General features: G+C 41.0%; 1 protein-coding gene across 1 annotated transcript in view; it reads right to left on the reverse strand.

Annotated features, from left to right (window-relative positions):
• Positions 1–7,034: 7,034 nt before the first annotated feature.
• KIF11 (kinesin family member 11) overlaps positions 7,035–20,681 on the reverse strand; it is a 40,341-nt gene continuing 26,694 nt past the window's right edge. The window contains exons 17-23 of the mRNA XM_006113174.4: positions 19,971–20,129; positions 19,360–19,499; positions 18,263–18,542; positions 14,511–14,733; positions 14,094–14,248; positions 13,609–13,725; positions 7,035–7,411 (exon numbers count right to left, since the gene is read on the reverse strand). Of these exons, the coding sequence (XP_006113236.3) occupies positions 7,283–7,411; positions 13,609–13,725; positions 14,094–14,248; positions 14,511–14,733; positions 18,263–18,542; positions 19,360–19,499; positions 19,971–20,129 (1,203 nt within the window). The 3' untranslated portion in view covers positions 7,035–7,282. The remainder of the gene's footprint in view (positions 7,412–13,608; positions 13,726–14,093; positions 14,249–14,510; positions 14,734–18,262; positions 18,543–19,359; positions 19,500–19,970; positions 20,130–20,681) is intronic.

Here is a 20,681-nt window from a genome sequence, read left to right on the forward strand (position 1 = left end):
TGGGAGGCCCAGATCCTCAAAAAATATTTAGGTGCCTGACCCTTATTGAATTCAATGGGCATTATATGCCTAAATACCAAACACCAGCATTAGACTTATTTGTGACACAGTCTGGCAACCAGTAATATGAACTCCATAATAAAATTTCTTTTCTTGGGACTAAATATGCCCATTTAAACAAACAAAAACAACCTTTCCTCATAAGTCAGATGTTCTAAACCTTTTTCATTGTTGTTGCTCTCTTTTGGACTGTTTTGAGTTGTCCATGTCTTTCTTAAAGTGTGATGCCCAGAACCAGACAGAGCTCTCCAGACACAGGCCTTACCAATAGTGAGTGGAGTGAAACAGTTACCACCCATGCCTCACACACAAGAGTCCTGTTAATACACCCCAGAATGATATCAGCTTCTTTTTCAACTGCATAATATTGTTCATTCATATACAGGTCATGATACACCAAGGGTGGGCAATAAGCAAGTCACGGGCCATAGGCAGTTTGCCAGGGTTAGCCGCTGGTAGGCTGCCAGATGTTTTATTTACTTGCACATCCACAGGTACGGCAGCTTGCAGCTCCCATTGACCATAGTGCGTTGTTCCTGGCCAATGGGAGCTGCGGGAAGCAGTGGTACAGTCTGCGCCACCTCCCGCAGCTCCCATTGGCTGAGAACAGTGATCTGCGGCCAACAGGAGCTACGAGTGGCTATACTGTGGACGCACAGGTAAATAAAGTGTGTAGCAGCCCTCCAGGGGCTCATCCCGGTGAACTGTGTATGGCCTGCAGGACACTTATTGCTCATCCCTTTAATACATTATAACACATAGATGTTTTCAGCAGTAATACTGCCTAGTCAGTTATTCCCCATTTTGTATTTGTGTATTTGATTTTTTCTTCCTAGGTGTAACACTTTGCACTCATCTTCACTGGATTTCATCCTGTTTATTTCAGACCAGTTCTCCAATTTGTTAAGGTCATTTTGAATTCTAATTCTCCCCAGCAACCTCTTCTAGCCTTGTATCATATGCAAATGTTATAAGCTAACATTTATTAATATAAATTTCCCATTCTTTTGTACTCACAGTATTAAAGCTTTACAAACAAAAATATGTAAAATAGGACCAGTACAACTTCCAAAAAAATCTAAAATATTTCTTCATTTTTTTCCCTTAGAGTAATTTGTCCCTCATTTTCACAGGCATCAAATTCACTTACTTTAAAACAAACAAAATGATACACCAAGGCCTTATGCTTTTTAAAACAAAGTGCTAAGAATATAGTATTTTTAAAAACTAAGCTACGAACTAAGATCACTGAGAAATATCTGCTGGATAGTGTGTTTTTTCTTAATGAGTTTATTTTGCTCCTATAATTCAGAGAAATGCAGATCTGATTTTGTTAGAGAGAAAAAAAATCTGTAAACTAGGCTACACCCCAAAACAAATTTTAATAGACTACATATAAATACTGCAAAACAGGGTTCTTCATAGAAATGGTCAGAAACTATTACATGTACTGGAAAGAAATCACCTATCAGTAACTGAATTTCCACAGTAAAAGCAGTTTTATGCCTGCTATTCACAGGTACTAATCACATTTATGATAGCAACCTTTATAAAGACAATTTAATTAACTTTATCTTATTACAAATAATAAATTTAGTTGCCCTACAATGAAAATCAATTGTCAACATAAGCTATGGATAACATCTAATAAAACTGCCCTTCGTAAATCTATGATTAATAAGACTGGTTTCTGCATTAACTAACAGACATCATAAAATTTCCTTTCTGGCACTGACTCCATCTATGCAAGGAAATTCAATCCGACATGATGAACCTAAAACAAACTGCCAGAGCATATGAGCAAAAGTTTGGCGCCAATCATTATATTGTCACCATTTGAATATGTAGCTATCTGACAGATTGGTTTTGAAGTGACGGTAGCGTGTATTGCTTTAATTAAGTCACATGAGACTCTGAATAACAAGTGATAAACGATCCATTTTTCCTTTATTTTCAGAACAGCTGTGTAAGGTTCGATTGATACTAGCAGAAGTTATATGGGAGGTGAACAATCATTTTCCCAAAATAATTTTTACACAGAACAGTGGTTATTTCAGTCATTACTCTGAGATTCCCGTCATGATCAAGATGTCAAGGGTAAGGGGTTCCATTTATTACAATGAAAGTGGATACTTGAATTCAACAAGGTTATGCGCTCAAAGCTAGTTTGTCCAGCTAGTGAATTACAGGGTGATCTTACTGTAGATTTAGGAGTTTAACACTTTCTTTGATGCAAAAAGATTCCATACCGATCACTTTTTTTAAAGGCCCATTGAAGTCAATGAGAATCTTTCCAATTATTTCAATGGGTCTTTAACCAAACCAAACCAAACAAAAACAAAAACACAAAACAATTAAATAATTATATTTACCTTGAGGGGACCCAAAGTCACTTTACAAACTGCAGGATATGGATACCACTGAAAAGCGGTCACCACTGGGGTGAAGGGTGGCAACAAAAAAGCACATTACACAGAACTGGGGAAAAGAGGAAATATCAACTAAGAACTGTAAGCCAAGTCCTCCCAAGTGCCATTGGATCTTTAGTGTCCATATGGAACAGACAGGACTCTGGTTTCTTTAGATTGCTTACAGTGGAATAAAAAATAAGTGTTAAATTTGTAAAACATTGAAGAATGTGGCCTAATCTTCCAATCTATTAGCTTGGTACGAGTTAACTGACTTTAGTGGCATCATTCCAGCGTAAAACCATGGGGAAATCAGCCCTATGAAGTGCTATTTATTATTATTGAGTGAAAACTGAGGTGCTGCAGTAATTTCTATAGCATAAGCTTTATTTTTAAAATATATGATAAATTCCTAGGAACATGAATATTTCCTAAATTTTATTTTCCAAGTTGCAGATTTTTTTTGTGGTGAACTGCAGAACAGATTTCTTTGATTTAAAATAAATGTTAAAAATAAAATAAACTGTAAAAAAAATACAATTCTGACCATAAATAAATGATATGTTTAGTCTACCAGTATCATCTATGTTACAGGCACATGGCCAGGTTAAAATTAAATAACTTTAATTACTAAAACATCTTAAATGATTAAATCTGGATTTTAAAAATATATTTTACCATGTTTATTTAATTTTTGCATCTCTCAATTTGAAAAATGACAACTATTTTAATTATTATTAAGGGTCATGGTGGATTTTCCATCAGTGACCATTTTAAAATCAAGATTGGATGTTTTTCTAAAAGATATGCTCTACAAAGTATTTTGGGGAAGTTCTATGGTCTTGTGTTATACAGATCAGACTAGAGGATAACAACGATCCCTTTTGGCCTTAGACTATTAATCAGTGACAAGAGACTAGATATTTTCCTACATTGATTCTCTGGAGAAAATTTTTCCCTTGCAGGTCTCATGCACTGAGAATTTTTCCCTTTCGGGTTCTCATGCACTGAGAAATTTTTGCAATTTTAAATTATATTGTGCCTTACTTTTGGGGCCAACCTTTTAACTGAAAAAGAAAAAAATATAGTTAAGAATATTTGTTAATCTTTTTCTACCTTTTTATTTTTAAGGTGTCCCAAACCACTTGTATTCCTCATCTCATGCCTTTTTGAGGGAAACAGCATTTTAAAGTTCTAAGCTTTCCTCATTTCCCCCTACCTATTTAACAAATATGTTGGATGGCAGGCAGTATAATTGGGAAGCCCCAGTCATTTTTGATCTGCCAAAAATCAACCAACCAATTTAATTCTTTTCTCTCCCCCAGTAAATTAACCTTGCTTCAGTACTGAAATTCCCACTTTAAAACATGAGCAGGTAGCCTCTCCTGCCTGGAAACACACCCACACAGAGTGCTCAGCTGCTGTGCTCCCTATCTCCTTCTGGGTCCCCCCCCACACACACAATTTACATAAACAAGTAAAAAAACCTGCAGCTTCCATTTTACATCAGATGACAAGCCTGTTGTCTCCTTGAAATCATAAGCTAGACAGTTTCTTCAACTTCTCAATTTGCATTCCTTCATGTTGTTCTTGTGGTAGGGTAGTGGAGTTCTGCACTCCCAATGGAAATCTCAGGCTACTTTGATTCAGAGAAAGCACCTACAAACACATGCTGATCACAGCATTGCACTATATTTTCAATAAAGAATGGAGCTAGAAACTTCTAGACCAGGCATGTCCAAAGTCCGGCCCGCAGGCCAGTTGCGGCCCGTGTTCCGGTTTAATACGGCCCCACAGGTAATTTGGCAATATCTATTTTTTATGGCCCCCAACGAATCCATATGTATTGAGATGAATACATTGTAAAATCTCAGTTAATGTCAGTTGGTCTAAATCAGTTATAAATATATTTGGACACAACATGTATACTTGGTGTTATGTTCCTGTTCATATTTTTTTTAACTTAAAAGTTGACAGACAACCTTTATTACCAATAATATATAATGTACTTTACAATGTTCCTGACATATATTTCAGCTTCCTGGATTTTTTTTTCCATCTGGCCTTCAGATATGAAAGGCAGAGTGATTTAACATCTGTTTAGATTTGTCATCCATGTGACGAAATGAAAAGTATGCCGTTTGCAATAAACTTTGCATAAAATAGTTAATTTGCATTTAATTTTAATGGTTCAAAGAATGTCAGGCAAAATGGTCGGCCCTCACGCATGTTCACTTCATCAAATCTGGCCCTCTTTGAAAAAAGTTTGGACACCCCTGTTCTAGACCCACCATCCTGAGTGCACTCTATGGTGCTGTTATGCTAGGGACAACCAGCAGCAACATTTTCCAGTGCACTGCTGGAAAAAAGAGGGGAAAGTCATCTGCCACAGAGTTTAAAGAAAAAACAGAAGATTTAACCAGTGGAGCATTGCCCTCATTATTCCTTCCTTACCAGCCACTACTGCATATAAGAGTTCATTTAAATCACAGACAATATCCCAGTTGTATAAATGTAACATCATTGGAGGCCAAATTGGTCAACCAGAGTCTTTTTTAAAAACATCTCCAACTCCACTGAAATTTTCCATCATGGCCAATGAGACTCCTCCAGGCAGGGTTAATAGCTTGCTGCTCTTTTATTGGAAGACTACACTCCCCTTGTTGTTAGTTCCATTATGAATTCAGTTGCTGGTTGCTTACATATTGCTTCCCTTCTTGACACATTCACCATGAAAAAAATACTTTCCTTTTAATGATCTTTTATTACCTTGCATCATGTACAGAGAATAACGTTTATTTTTATTATTGGGAATGTACATATGGTAGTAAAAAGAGGACAAGGCTTTTTGTTATCTAGTGCTACTTCAACAAGATCTAGGACTTCTATAAGCAGTGTTGGGCTCTTAAATCACTTATGTTCATTCCTTTAGTTTGAATAGGAAACTGTCTTAAGCCCTGCTCTGTAGTCACACCCTAGCTCAAAGTATGCTAAGCAAATTGAGCTACATCAATTGCATAGCTTATTTCAAAATTGGGAGCATCTACACAGCACTTATTTCAAAATAGAGCACTCTTCTTCCAACTTCCCTTACTCCTCATACAGTGAGGGTTACAGGAGTCAGAGTAAGAAGTCCTCCAGCTTGACAGTATTTTGACATTATTTCAAAATAATGTTGCTGTGTAGGCATACCCTCATTGAAGTATTTTGATACTAAAGCTTTTAAATATTATTTCAGCTACTGCTGGTGAAAAACTATAATGCCTATTTTAAGTATTGTTTTCTCCTGCTTTCAACCTCTAAAAGTGTTTTATACACCTGTTAACACAAACAAGCATTGCCATCATTTGAGTCCTTGTTTGTATGTCAGCAAAATCAGTATGTCAGTAAAGGCAGAAATAGCAGTCACAAGCATGTGAATGAATGTTAGTGCTGCAGCAAAGCATGAGACAGTAGTTTGCATATAGATATTTAGTGTGGCTATTTAGAAGAATCGCTAGAAATTGGCAATCAAACTCAGTTTCCCCAAATGGAATTTCTAGTTATGCTACTTAAGATGCTACAATAAAGTCCAAATCCAGACATTAAATTGTAAATTGCCACTGCATTGACATACATTAGAACTATGACAGATGTTCCAGCCTAAGAAATTTGCAGTAGTTAATGGAAACAGCAACTCCATGCCTTCCTCCCCTCTCCACTAGATAAGTAGTGGCAGACATCTAGTGGAAGAAAATACAATTACATAAAGATAAAAATAACCAGAGCCCACTAGTTGATGGCCATTCTATTCTCAGGTCTATTCTATGCTTTTAGCCCTCTTGGTTGAGGGAAACCTTGGAAATCTGTCCCAAGTGTAAATGAGGGCAGCATCTTCCTAAGTCTGTGGATAGCTTGAAGCAATAGCTTTGAGATGTGTACTGCCTCATTCTTAATTTTGAGATTACTATAGTTTGGACCTCCTCATCCGGCACCCTCAGGACCTGACTGGTCTTGAACAAGGGGATTTGCCAGACCAGGAGAGGTCCCGTCTTCCAACATGGCCCATGCTGCCCTGGGCTAGGGCTCCAACCTGGCTCCACTGCTGCCTACCTGTCTGTGGTTCTACAGCCAGGACCAAAACTCCTCAACTGCCGCTGGGGCCGGAGCTCTCTGGCTGCTGTTGCTGGCCCCTGAGCTCTGCAGCTGAGGCTGCCGGGCCTCTGGCCCTGCGGCCAAGTGGTAGCAGAACTCCATGGCTATCTTCCTTCAACATGGTGCTCCCAGCTGAGTCCCTGCCCACCTTCCCACCCCACACTCCTACCCCGTGCCCCCACCTGCCTATACCTGGGCTCTATGGTCCAAGAACATCCATGGTCCTGCTGGATGTTCAGGTACAACAAGAGACAAAATAAGGCAGGCATAAATGCAGGATACCAATATTTACAGTCAATATAATAAACACATGAAGAAGTGACCTATTTAGAAAGCATGATCCCATTTGCCCATGTAGCTTTAAATCTGTTGGTTCTATTGGTTTATAAGAAAGGGAAAATGGGTATAGAAAGAGACTAATTAGCTAGAAGCTTTATATTTTAAAAGTCTTTATTTAACATACAGATCCATAATTTGAAGTTTTAAAAGTCTGAAAATGGCATGTTTGAGTTACAGTGTATAAAAACAATTCAGACAAAAAGACAGGTCAACTTCCAGGAAAAATTTGATTTTTGCAACAATATATCACTATGTACAGCACCTAAAAATGGTTGAGAAAACAGACTAAGCAGAAAGATCAGAGGTAAGTTTTAGAAATGTAATGGTCTGCATTAAATAGCTTAGTTCAGTGCTCTTAAAGGAAGCTTAGTCTTGGGAAGAGGCTGTTCTGTAGTATCATCCATCTTGGATCTCTCCAAAATGCTTGTAGATTTGTTCTCTTTATTATCCTTTTTCACACTCTTTTTATGCTACAGGGTTTAAAGAAGTTCAGTTAGTATTACACCTTTACACACAGTGCTAAATGCAACATTACTCTCCATTATCAGGTTGCCCTGTAATTTTGTTCACAATACTCAAAGCATGAATAATTCCCAGGACAATTACACTTGGTTCTTTAGGATACAAGAGTTTTAGAAACTTAAGACATTAAGATTTTTTCCTTAAAACCAAAAAGACAACACCTTTAGGAATGCCTGAACGTATCTAAGAACTAATTTGTTGGAAGTAATTTCTTTTAAAGATTGTTTTTAACATAGTTAGTGAGAGGGTACCCATGGCTGCAAAGAGACAAGTTTATAAACAGCACACTTATTACTAATGAAAGCAAACCAACAATTACTATTCCACAGAGGTTGTGCAGTTAGATTTAAATCTGATTCTTGTCAGTAAACTTAAGTGCAACTTTTAGGTTTCTGGTAAGTTACTCCTGAAGGAATTTTGCACCACTGCATTGGACAGAATTCATTTCCTCTGCAGATTTTTTCTTCTTTGTGGAAAACACATTTGTGAGAAAGCACTAAAATTACACTGTTAATCCAGCAGGGGTTGCTGTGGAGCCAGAACAGAGAGCAGCTGGCCATAGCAGTCAGTAGCAGATAGGGATGAGACTGCAGTCCTTAAGAGCCCTGCCAGTGCGGCCAGATGAGGTTCAGGAGGGAGGGAATGCACAGACAGAACAGGGTACATGAAGCTGCTGGTGGTCACAGACTGGGGTTCAGAAGTGTTAGTGGGGGAAGATAGATTGGTGGGGGCTGAATGGGAGCAAGGGGTGCAGTACCACATAGGGATGGGGGAAAATAAAATGGGGATGTTAGGCAGGGATGTTAAATTTGGATTAATTGGTTAATTGAATAATCAATGCAATTTGCATTGACTATTTTATTAGTTGATAAGAGCCTTTGAAGCGTAGCAACAGCCCCAGGGCGAAAGTGCTCTCTGCAACTTTTCAAAGCAGCAGCACCACCATATGGAGCCTAGGGTCAGCAGCTGACTCCGGGATCCAGCGGCACTGCTGCTTTGAAAAGAGTCCCCAGCTGACCCTTGGCTCCACGTGGTGCTGCCACTTTGAACCCCACCTTCCCCGCTGCCTCTTTTTGATAGAGGCAGCAAGAGGGGAGGAAGCAACTAGTCGACTAGTCATTTATATCCCTAATGCAAGGTCAATGAGGACGAGGCAAGAAGGGGTGCAGGGACACATGGGGACAGAGGCAGATGTGCCTGACTGAATAGGAAAGGCTAGGAGTCAGCCACCAGCATAGGAAAGGCTCCCCACTCCCTAACAATTCCTTTCCCAAAGAAACTTCTACCTCCATACCCAACAACTCTGAATTCACTCCCAGGTTCTTTCCCACCAATTATTTCCCTCTCCCTCAGCTCCTCTGTTTCTCCTGACTCCCCCAGGCCTTTGCACTGCTTCTGAGGGATGCAAGGAATACATTTCTGTATTGTTTAAATAAATTACTGAAAGTTCTGGATGAATATGCCCACTAAGGAATCTATTTGTTAAAAAACATGTGCCGGAATCTTTTTGGTTGTGTACCTTTTTGGATGCAGAGATAAAATGTCTTGATATCTTAAATGACTGCTTCTTAGAGCAGCTGGTCTAGAACCCATAAGGGAAGAGGCAATTCTTGATTACATCCAAAATGGCACACTAGATTTGATCCAAGGAGTAGATATAATTGGACCACTTGAAAATAGTAACCATAATGTAATAAAATGTAACATCCCTGTGGTGGGAAAAACATCTCAGCAGCCCAACACTATGACATTTAATTTCAGAAAGGGGAACTACACAAAAATGAGGTTAAACAGAAATTAAAAGGTACAGTGACTAAAGTAAAATCCCTGCAAACTGCATGGAAACTTTTCAAAGACACCATAATAGAGGCCCAACTTAAATGTATACCCCAAATTAAAAAACATGGTAAGAGAACCAAAAGAGTGACATTGTGGCTTAAACTAAAAGAAGCACTGAGAGATAAAAAGGCTTTGTTTAAAAAGTGGAAGTTAAATTCTAGTACAGAAAATAGAAAGGAATATATAATCTGTCAAATTAAGTGTCAAAGTATAGTAAGAAAAGCCAAAAAGGAATTTGAAGAACAGCTAGCCAAAAACTCAAAGTAATAGCAAAATGTTTTTTAAATGCATGAGAAGCAGGAAGCCTGCTAAATAATCAGTGGGGCCCCTGGACAACTGAGATGCCAAAGGAGCACTCAAAGAGGATAAGGTCATTATGGAGAAACCAAATACATTCTTTGCTTCGGTCTTCACAGCTAAGGATGTTAGGGAGCTACCTAAACCCGAGCCATTCTTTTTAGGTGACAAATCTGAGGAATTGTCCCAGACTGAGGTGTCATTAGATGAGGTTCTGGAAAAAAAAAACTATGAGCTTAACAGCAACAAGTCACCGGGACCAAATGGCAATCACCCAAGAGTTCTGAAAACTCAAATGTGAAACTGCAGAACTATTAACTGTGGTTTATAACCTGTCCTTTAAATCAGCTTCTACTCCTAATGACTGGAAAATAACTAACGTGACACCAATATTTAAAACTGGCTCTAGAGGTGATCTTGGCAATTACAGACCGGTAAATCTAACATCTGTACTGGGCATATTAGTTGAAACTATAGTAAAGAATAAATTATCAGACACATAGATGAACATAATTTGTTGGGGGAAGTCAACATGGTTTCCGTAAAAGGAAATCATGCCTTACTAATCTACTAGAGTTCTCTGAGGGAGTCAAACAAATATGTGGACAATGGGGATCCAGTAGATATAGTGTACTTAGATTTCCAGAAAGCCTTTGACAAGGTCCCTCACCAAAGGGTCTTAAGTTAAGTAAATTGTCATGGGATAAGAAAGAAGGTCCTCTCCTGGATGGATAACTGTTTAAAAGACAGGAAACAAAGTGTAGGAATAATTGGTAAGAGATAACTAGTGTATCTCCCAAGGGTCTATACTGGTACCAATCCTGTTCAACCTATTTATAATGGATATGTAGAAAGGGGTAAACAGTGAGATGGCAAAATTTGCAGAGGATATTAAACTGCTCAAGATAGTTAAGACCAAGGCACACTGTGAAGGGCTTCGAAAAGATCTCACCAAACTAAGTAATAAGGCAACAAAATAGCAAACAAAATTTCATGGCAATAAATGTAAAGTAATGCACATTGGAAAAAATAATCCCAACTACACATACAAAATGATGGGATTTACTACTAATTTAGCTATAACTACTCAAGAGAGATCTTCGAGTCATTGTGGCTAGTTCTCTGAAAACATACACTCAGGTTATGTCTAGATTGCATCCCTCTGTCAGCAGAGGGATGCAGATTAGGCAAGTTGACATTGCAAATGAGGCAGGGATTTAAATATCCCGTGCCTAATTTGCATAAAAATGGCCACCACGTTTTGCCAACTCCGCACTTTGTCAGCTAAAAGCAGCAGCAGTCTAGAGGGGGATCTGTCAAGAAAGAAAGCCTTTTCCGGCAGATCCCTTATGCCTCCTCCAAGGAGGCTTACAGGATCTGTTGAAAAAGGCTTTCTTTCTCGACAGATCCCCCCCTCTAGACTGCTGCTTTTAGCTGACAAAGTGCTGAGTCGGCAAAACGTGGTGGCCATTTTTATGCAAATTAGGCACGGGATATTTAAATCCCTGCCTCATTTGCAATATCAACTTGCCTAATCTGCATCCTTCTGCCGACACAGGGATGCAGTCTAGACATACCCTCACAGTGTGCATTGGCAGTCAAAAAAAGCAAACAATGTTATGAATCATTAAAAAAGGGATAGAGAATAAGACAGAGATCATCTTATTGCCTTTATATAAAACCATGGTATGCCCACATCTTGAATACTGCATATAGAGGTCGCCTCATCTCAAAAAAGATATACTGGCATTGGAAAAGGTTTAGAAAAGGGCAACAAAAATGATTAGGGGTTTGAAACAGGTGCCATATAAAGAGAGATTAGAATGACTAGGACTTTTCAGCTAAGAAAAAAGACTTGGGGGCAGGAGGGCGCGAAGATATGGTCTATAAAATCATGACTGGTGTGGAAAAAGGGAATAAGAAAAAATTACTGTTCTCATAATATAAGTAGTAGAGGTAACCAAATGAAATTAACAGGTGACAGGTTTAAAACAAACAAAAGGAAGTTTTTCTTCACACAGTGGATGGACGGGCCGTGGAACTCCTTGCTAGAAGACGCTGTGAAGACCAGGACTTTAAGGGTACGTCTACACTGCATCTGGAGCTTGAAATAAGCTACACAATTTGAGCTATGCAAATTGTGTAGCTTATTTCAAAATTTGATGCTGTCTACACAGCTCTTATTTCAACATAAATTGCTGTTCCAAAATGTCCCTTACTCCTTGCGGAATGAGGTTTACAGGGATGTCAGAATAAAGAGAATATATTTTGAAATAAAGGGCATGCTCAAAAGATGTGAAATAGGTCTGCATCATAGACGTAGCCTAACAGGGTTCAAGAAGGAACTAGATAAATTCATGGAGTTTATGTCCATCAATGGCTATTAGCCAGGATGGGTAGGAATGGTGTCCCTAGGGCCTAGCCTCTGTGGGAGGCTGGGAACAGGTGACAGGAGAGGGATTGCTTGACCATTCCCTGTTCTGTTCACTCCCGCTGGGGCATCTGGCATTGGCCACTGTCAGAAGACAGGACACTGGGCTAGATGGACCTTTGGTCTGACCCAGTATGTCTGTTCTTATATTCTTATTGTTAGACATATGTACAGACAAATATTTTAAAATAAATAATCTAAGTTTTTGAAACTGGCAATTTTACTGTGTAGTTCTGACAAAATATGAAGTATTGTGTGAAGAATTTAATTTTTGGTGCAGAATTTCCCCAGGAGTAAGCTTAGTTCTTTAGGCCCAAATAAGGTGAAGTACACACATACTATTAGGTGTTCAAGGATATATCAAACAAATCCTTAGAAAATTTCATCTCCCTCATTGAAATATATGTACATTTACAATATATAAAATAGTCTTTATGGACAGCCTGGAAGATTGCCTGCTTAGTTTCCAAAATGGAGAGGCTATGTTCAGCATGGCACGTATTTAAACCCTGGAGTGCTTCAGTGATTTATGACCAGATTAGCCAAAAAGATCAGTGAGGTTTTGCAACTCATCTTCCCACAACAAGGACCTCAGTATCTTAAAGGAGATCTTATAATTAGATAGTAGAAAGCCTTTGAAAACTGTCCATCCTTTAGCTATCCAAAAGCAATCCTAGGTGAAATCAGAGCAGCTCTGAATACTTTACCAAGAAGTGCCCAGAGGCTAACTATCATAAAATAAAAAATAAACAAAACAAAGTTCACCAGTTCCATCCCCAGATGGGAGTACTAATCTGTTGCAAAGCCATTAGGGGAGATGCTGAGCAGTCTCATGTTAAAATATGAGTTGATGTTTCCCTGCGCTGCCTTCAAATTTGAAAAAAAACCCTTACTTTCAGCTCAGTTTGCTGGGGAAAAACCCCTCAAGGTAAGGAAGGAATTTATTGGCTGCTTCTTTAAATCAAGATATTTATGGCCTCAAATTGATATTGTGAGGGACTAAGACTGATCACAAACCCATACTGACAATGCTACACAAATGCTATTAAAAGGCATGTTATTTAACTACTTCTGATCCTACTATATGGGTTGAAACTCTCTTAACCAGGATTCTCTGGTCCGGCAACATCCATGGTCTGGTACAGATGTTGCAGAACCAGGAAGCCCTGGTGGAGAGCCAATGGCATGAATCCCTGCAGGGCTGGCAGGGTAGAGGGCTGCCCAAAGTGAACTGATGGTAGGGCCACCCGGTGTGCCGTGCACGGAGCTGCCCAGCAGGTCTGAGAGCTCCGGAGGGCGTGGCTACCCAGTGGGTCCCAGAACCACTGCAGCAATAGCTGCCCAATGAGATCAAAAAGGCAGTGGGGCCAGCAGGAGGTGAGGAGCCAGTGGGGAAGTGAGCAGGCAGGCAGTGTCAGGGTCCAGAAATGACCTCCCCAGGTCTGACAAAATCCCTCATCCGGTAACTGTCAGGCCCCGAGGGTGCTGGACCAGGGAGGTCCAACCTGTAGAAGACAGTTACTCCACTCTGCCTTCTGGTGAAATCCAAACCTGTCTGCAATCATTTGTAGAAATTACCTGGAAAAAGGGAACACCTCCATTTGTTTGACAGCACACACTTGTGTCTAGGGAAGATTTGTCACTGAAGATACTTCCATTAAGTTCCTGTACTACCCCTTCTTCCTCCAATGAGTCCTAAAACCATAAAAGTTTCCAGTTTACATGAATGGCTAAATTTATAGGAGATTTACAATCATTTGTTCCAATCCTTAAAGTACACAGCATCATTTTTTGAGATTATAGATCTTTATATGAAAAACTATCAAGCAAGAGATCTTTTCAACATAAGACTTTGTTTTATTCTATCATGCATTTCTTGAGGTTTGCATTAACACTCACATTGTAAAAAGATGAGTGCTATGCAAAATGTAAAAGCTTCCAGAAATCCATGTTTACAGTTACACTGAAACACCATCCAAGTGTTGTACTATTCATTAAATTCCATACCTTCTGGATAAGTGGTTACAAAATGAAGCTTTATGTTTATACCATCTCACGTTTACCTGATCCACACACTCTTCTATCTCCTTGATAGCACTATTTAATGTAGCCATGAGTTCTGGTTGCTGCCGTCTCAATTGCTCAAGCAGCAAGTCACGAGGTTCTGTTCTCACAAGAGTCACTGGATATAAGTAGTCTTTTCTCTGTGGAGTTGTCCCTTGAATAAAGTTGATGTAAAAATGAATGTAATTATTAAACACTTCCAGCTTTCACTCTAATTATATCTCTGATTTCATGTTAAATGAAATAGAGAAAGCATTCTCTGTAGACTTTCTTGTCCACATTAAAAAAAAAATCCAAGACTATCAATTACTTCATGTTCCCATCAGCTTTCTCTTATGAACTCTGTACTGAAGTAACTTGCTATAAAACCATTCCCCTATGAAATCATTCTGCTTTCTATCCCTTGCTGTGAATACCTGTTGGAATATCCACTTTAAGTTCCTCCTGCAGGAAAGCATTAACCTCATTCAATCCACACTGTGTTTCCTCATGGAGTATCAGTTTTTGCTCCAGGAACATCTCTTTAGCATCTTCAATATGATCAAGGAGGCTATTCAGTGAGCTTTGTTCAGCAGCTGTCTGTCTGTTAATTTGGTCTGTGAGTTCAGCAACTGATGCATTACAGCTTTCATTTGTTTTCTGAAAGACAGAACACCAAATTAACAAGAAAATTAAGGTTACAGTATCTTGCCTAACTAGTAGGGGAAGTTCACATTCAGATTGTGTCAACTAAAGTGAAATGTGAACTTCACCTCAAATAGAAGAATTTGGCTTTGCTGATTTATATTCATTTTGAAAGCAGCATTCAGAATACAGGCAGTCCCAGGGTTACGTACAAGATAGGGACTGTAGGTTTGTTCTTAAGTTGAATCTGTATGTAAGTCGGAACTGGCGTCCAGATTCAGCCGCTGCTGAAACTGACCGCCAGTTCTGACTTACATACAGAATCAACTTAAGAACCCCAGGCGTCCCCAAGTCAGCTGCTGCTGAAACTGATCAGCAGCTGATTCCAGGAAGCCCGGGGCAGAGCAACTCTGCCTCGGGCTTCCTGTAGTCAGCGCTGGTCAGTTTCAGCAGAAGCTGACTTGGGGACACCTGGGGCAGAGCAGCTGGGGTGCTGCTGGATTGCTCCAGTAGCGTCGCTCCTCGGTGCTACTGGACCAACCCAGCAGCACCCCATCTGCTCTGCCCCAGGCGTCCTGATTCAGCCGCTGCTGAAACTGACCAGCAGCGGCTGAATCAGGACCTGGGGCAGAGCAGCTGGGGTGCTGCCGGGTTGGTCCAGTAGTGCCCAGAGCGGCGCTGCAGGACCAATCGGCAGCACCCCAGCTGCTCTGCCCCAGGGTCCAAAACAAAAGCCTGGTCTGCTGGGGGGGGGGGGGGCCACACTAGCTGCGCCCCCTCCCCCCCAGCAGACCAGGGACACGGGGAGCAGAGCCGCAGCGGGGTGCCGCTCCTCTGAGGCTTTGCTCTGGCAAAGTCTCAGAGGCGCGGGACCCCACCGTGGCTGCCGCTTCAGTCCCGGTGCCTGTGGTCTGCTGCGGACGGTCCCCAGCAGACCACAGGCACCGGGACTGAAGCGGCAGCCGCGGCGGTTCCACGCGCTTCTGAGGCTTTGCTCTGGCAAAGCCTCAGAAGCGCGGGAATCCGCCCGGTGCCCCTGGTCTGCTGGAGACGGTCTCCAGCAGACCAGGGGCACCGGAGCAGCTTACGAACGGGGCTCTCTTGCCCCGGAGCTCGCAGGTAGCAATCCGCCACCTCGACCTCCGGGGCGAGAAAGCCCCATTCGTAAGACATAAGTCGGATCCGCATAAGTCGGGGACTGCCTGTAGTCCATTTCTTGCAACGCATATGCTAACCTTTGGGAACAGATGCCAATAAGCAGTCACAGAACATAGACTTTGTTATGCTGGCTGAGATTACTGGTTTCTCAGATTCAGTATTAAGTCTCCAGTAGTCAATAGCACTAAATGCTTCAAAGTAAGGTGCAAAATAATAGCATATTGGATAATTCTGGCATAGAGCAGCTGAAAGGGGCTAGAAAGATCGCTTTCTGAACTGTAAAGTTTTTATCCCTCTAGGTTGCAGAGAAAGTCTTCCAGACATGAAGCTTGCATGAACAGATAGTATATTTTCTCCCTGAGTTTTCAGACAGCTTGAAACATTTATCTCTGAATTTATTCATTGGGGTGTTGACTCTGAAGTATAGTGACACTTGAACTAATTTAATACTGACACTTAATTATTTATGTTACCAGAAGCATGGAAAAAGATTGAGTGTGAAATCCACGAATAGGGAAATTGTTACAGAGAAGGGGGGGAAAAAAAAAGACAAGAATGGTAAAGGAAGAAAAATAAAGGAGAGAAATAGCAGTAGTCCTGAAAGAAAACATTTTCCATGACTCATGCTTAAACTAACTTAATGATAATTAAGTTTAGGTACACCTGAAAGCTATATTTTATACTTGATCACTGTGCAAACACTCCCACATCAAATGCTGAATAAAGGATGCATGTAAGTTTTCACAGGGTGTCCCCTAAAGTTTCACACCAGCATTCAGGCCGTGACTATGAACCAGATTAAGTTGGATGCTCTTTTCATGCTATTTGCATTTCAAATTCCAACTCTGTGCTCTAAACTTCAATATTGCTTTATTAGCTTCCACTTAGATTGAATTTCCATTTTTTTTAAAATGCCTGTTTGGCTCAGAAAGGTCTACTAATTTGCCATTTAACCATGCTGGTTTTCTTGCCTGTTTCTCCTTTAATCATGGCATGTGTTTATTCTACACTATAACAGACCTCTATATACAAGAGTAACATTTAGTTATTCTTCTTCCATGGGTACTGATTTTAATCAAATTGTAGTTCTTCGTGATAGAAGTAGTTTTATTTTTTTAAAAACAACTCCTGGATTACTTGGTGTCAGCTGCCACAAACAGACAGGCTATTATGTAAGATACCATTTAGAAGCTCAGATTATTTTGCTAAACCTAAACAGATTTTGAAATCTGACCAGTTTATACATTGGTGATTACTATTACAGGCAGTCCCCGGGTTACGTGGATCCAAGTTATGTTGGATCCGTACTTACGAACGGGGCTTTTCTCGCCCCGGAGGACGCAGGCGGCGGGACCGCCCAGACGTGCTGCGGTCCCACCACCCGCGTCCTCCAGGGCGAGAAAAGCTGCTCCGCATCGGACCCAGGCAGTGGGACCGCCCAGACGTGCTGCGGTCCCGCAAGGTCCTCCGCAGCTTTGCTCCACATCTCCCTGGTCCGCGGCCCCCCCCCCCCAGACCAAGGAGACGCGGAGGATCCAGGCGGCGGGACCGCGGCGCATCTCGGTCCCGCTGCCTGCATCTCCCTGGTCTGCTTGGGGGGGGGGGGGGAGGGGGGGGGGGCAGCTAGTGCGTTGCTTCCCCCCCAGCAGACCAAGCTTTTCTCGGGACACCTGTAGTAGAGCAGCTGGGGCGCTGCCGGTTCGTCCTGCAGCACCGCTCTCGGCGCTACTGGACCAACCCGGCAGCACCCCAGCTGCTCTGCCCCAGGCGTCAAGCCAGCCACTGCTGAAACTGACTAGCAGCTGCCTACAGGAAGCCCGAGGCAGAGTTGCTCTGCCCCAGGCTTCCTGGAATCAGCCGCTGATCAGTTTCAGCAGCAGCTGACTTGGGGACGCCTGGGGTAGAGCAGCTGGGGTGCTGCCGGGGTGGTCCGAGGCGCGGCGCTGCGGGGACCTACCCGGCAGTGCCCCAGCTGCTTTGTCCCAGGCGTCCAGATTCAGCCGCTGTTGAAACTGATCAGCGGCTGATTCCAGGAATCCCGGGGCAGAGCAACTCTGCCTCGGGCTGCCTGTAGTCAGCCGCTGGTCAGTTTCAGCAGCGGCTGAATCTGGACGCCAGTTCCGACTTACGTACAGATTCAACTTAAGAACAAACCTACAATCCCTATCTTGTATGTAACCCGGGGACCGCCTGTACATATTGCAGGATTGAATATACAATGTTATAGGAACCAAGAGGCGAGCCAACGTGTGTCTTGATCAGGAGGCCTGTAGCATAGTCAAAGTTGAAAGATATACATATGGCTTAGAATATGTGTAGGTACAAATCCTACTTTCTGGTTTATTCCACTGAGAATTTTTCATTAGACTGTGAAGTTATTGATTACCCTCTGAAAACACTGAAGTCGCTCCAGCTCACTGCTGAAGGAGGATATCTGTTGGTCAGTAAGGCAGCCAATCTTAGTATTTGCAGATTCAACCCATCCATCTGTCTCTTGACACGCAGTGGTGAGACTTCTGCGAAGCTGTTCACAGCATTCAGTGGACTCCTCCAGCAACTTTTTGTCCTCCCTGTTTACCTGCCTGATCTCTTGTGAGAAGTCATCTAAAGATGCAATGTATCTGTTGCGGTGGGAAGTTGTACAACTGACAAGGTCTGTAGTTTGCCTGCATGAACAGATTTATAATATATGTCAGAGGATTGGAAATGCTGATTTACAAACATCATGCATTTAATATGATTTGATAACCGCATCAGTGACAGTCTAATTTCAAAGTAAGCCAGATCAAATCCCGTTCTAATAAGAGAGCACTGAAATGCTTTCTGTTTAAGCTATTTATTCAGTCAAGTTTCCATCAACAATCTAGTATTACTGCAGGATTTAATAAGTAGTTATATTAATTTTGGCCAAGACTTTCAAGAGAGACTGTCCACTTGATAAGCCTTATAAGCATCTCAATTTTCAGAAAGTACCAAGTACCCAACCAAGGCAAATCAGATCTCTTCAAATGGTCTCAAGTTGGGCCTTTACAAGTCACTAGCCACTTTTGAAAATCCTGGGCTTTGATGTTCAGTTCAGTCAATGAGCCCATTTAAGTGACAGATTAGTTTATATTAGTAGTCAATATTCTTGCAGAACTGAGTGTAAACATGCAGCAATAATCAGGAAGCCAACCCCAAATCTAGATTTCATCATAATCATAGGAGACATGTTTGCTGACCACTCACGAATGTATGGCTCCTGAAAAAAATAGAAGCTCTTGGTTGTAAGAGCCATTAAATTCTTCTCAAAGCTGAGGTGAAATTAGTTGCACATACCCTCATATATTGGAGAAATCTGAAACAGGATCTGAGTTGTGTGGCAAGACCCACCTTTAATAGGTAGGGCTTATCCAAAAAGAACGTATTGCCTGGTAATTTACATCCTTGGTAATCTACGTAAGACAATATTGTAAGTATATGAAAAACAAATTTATTTCTTACAAACAGACGTTTTCTTGGACAACAGCAATATTGGTCTTCAAGTTTCCACCTTTTTTAGATAAACCAGTTAAATTCTGCTGGGTTTCCTGAACCAACAAATTTAGTTGTCTTTGAAGAGAAGCAATGAGTTGGGTGCTGCCCTATTAGGAAAAATGTAGAGTTATATATTGGATTGGGGTATTAACTGCATCAAAGTCATCATCACTTTCAAAAGTAATAAATCACATTTAATAGATTCCTTACAAAAGGTATTGTATAGCACACCAAGCAGCAGAACTACATTTTCAAGCCACAACTACTAGCTGTTGTTGTGTAAGAAATATGTAAGCAATGGATTCACTTAGATTTTGGAGTGTACTGTGATCAACAGCTATTTTGGAGAGTACTGTGATCAACAGGCCATTCCGTGAGCAGATGTGATATTTCCACCTAGAAGCAGCATCACAATTGAGGACAAGCAAATTAAATGGATGGGGAAACTATAGTTCTAATACTGACTAAGGAAACAAGTATGAAAACCTACTATACAGGAGTTTAAGTCAAGACAGGTAAAAACAACTAGGTACAAAATACCTAAATCAATGCTTCTTGCTCTAAGAAAAAGGTGATACCTCTGTAAGTGCCAGCTTTGTCACCTCTGCTTCCTCCTTTAAATTCTCACAGTCATTCTGAAGTTGAACCAGAACACAGGTTATATCTTCCTGTAATTTATTCAGAGCAAGACAGTGTTTTGTAAAGAAGGTGTTTGTTTCCTCTTTATGTCCTTCCATCTTTATAGGGAAATAAATTACATTAAGATTAGACAAGGAAACCATGGGTTTTCAAAAACAGCACTATGACTCTCTCACTCTCTCTCTCTCCAATAAAATATGGTGGATAAACATATTGCAGTTGTTGCAGGTAGGCTTTGTAGAAGTTTGAAGTTAAAGAGGGGAGGTTGGTATATTAGGCAAATGGCTTTTCTAAACACAAAGGATGGTGTGAACAAAGCATAGTAGAATGAGAACAAAAGGGGACATGTTTGAGCAGGACAACAGCAAAAATGCACTAGAACACTTCAAACATTAGAAAATAAGCTACACACTGAGGAAGACAGCAAGCCAGTATGGAAACTCTAGACAAGGGAGATGTGGTCAGAACAAATGAAGAGCATTTTGGATAAACTGCAGGCAAAAGAAAGAAATGAGGGCAGGGAGGTTTAAGCAGTGTTCTTTTATCCAAAACCTCCAGGTGCCAAATTTTGACATTTGGGCAACTGAGAATGTATGTTGATGTGGGGAATACATGAGCACACAAAGGAAGAGGTCACTAAGGGTATGTCT

This window comes from Pelodiscus sinensis, chromosome 8 (assembly GCF_052426305.1).
Source record: "Pelodiscus sinensis isolate ZL-2025 chromosome 8, ASM5242630v1, whole genome shotgun sequence".
In the NCBI taxonomy this organism is placed as follows: domain Eukaryota; kingdom Metazoa; phylum Chordata; order Testudines; family Trionychidae; genus Pelodiscus; species Pelodiscus sinensis.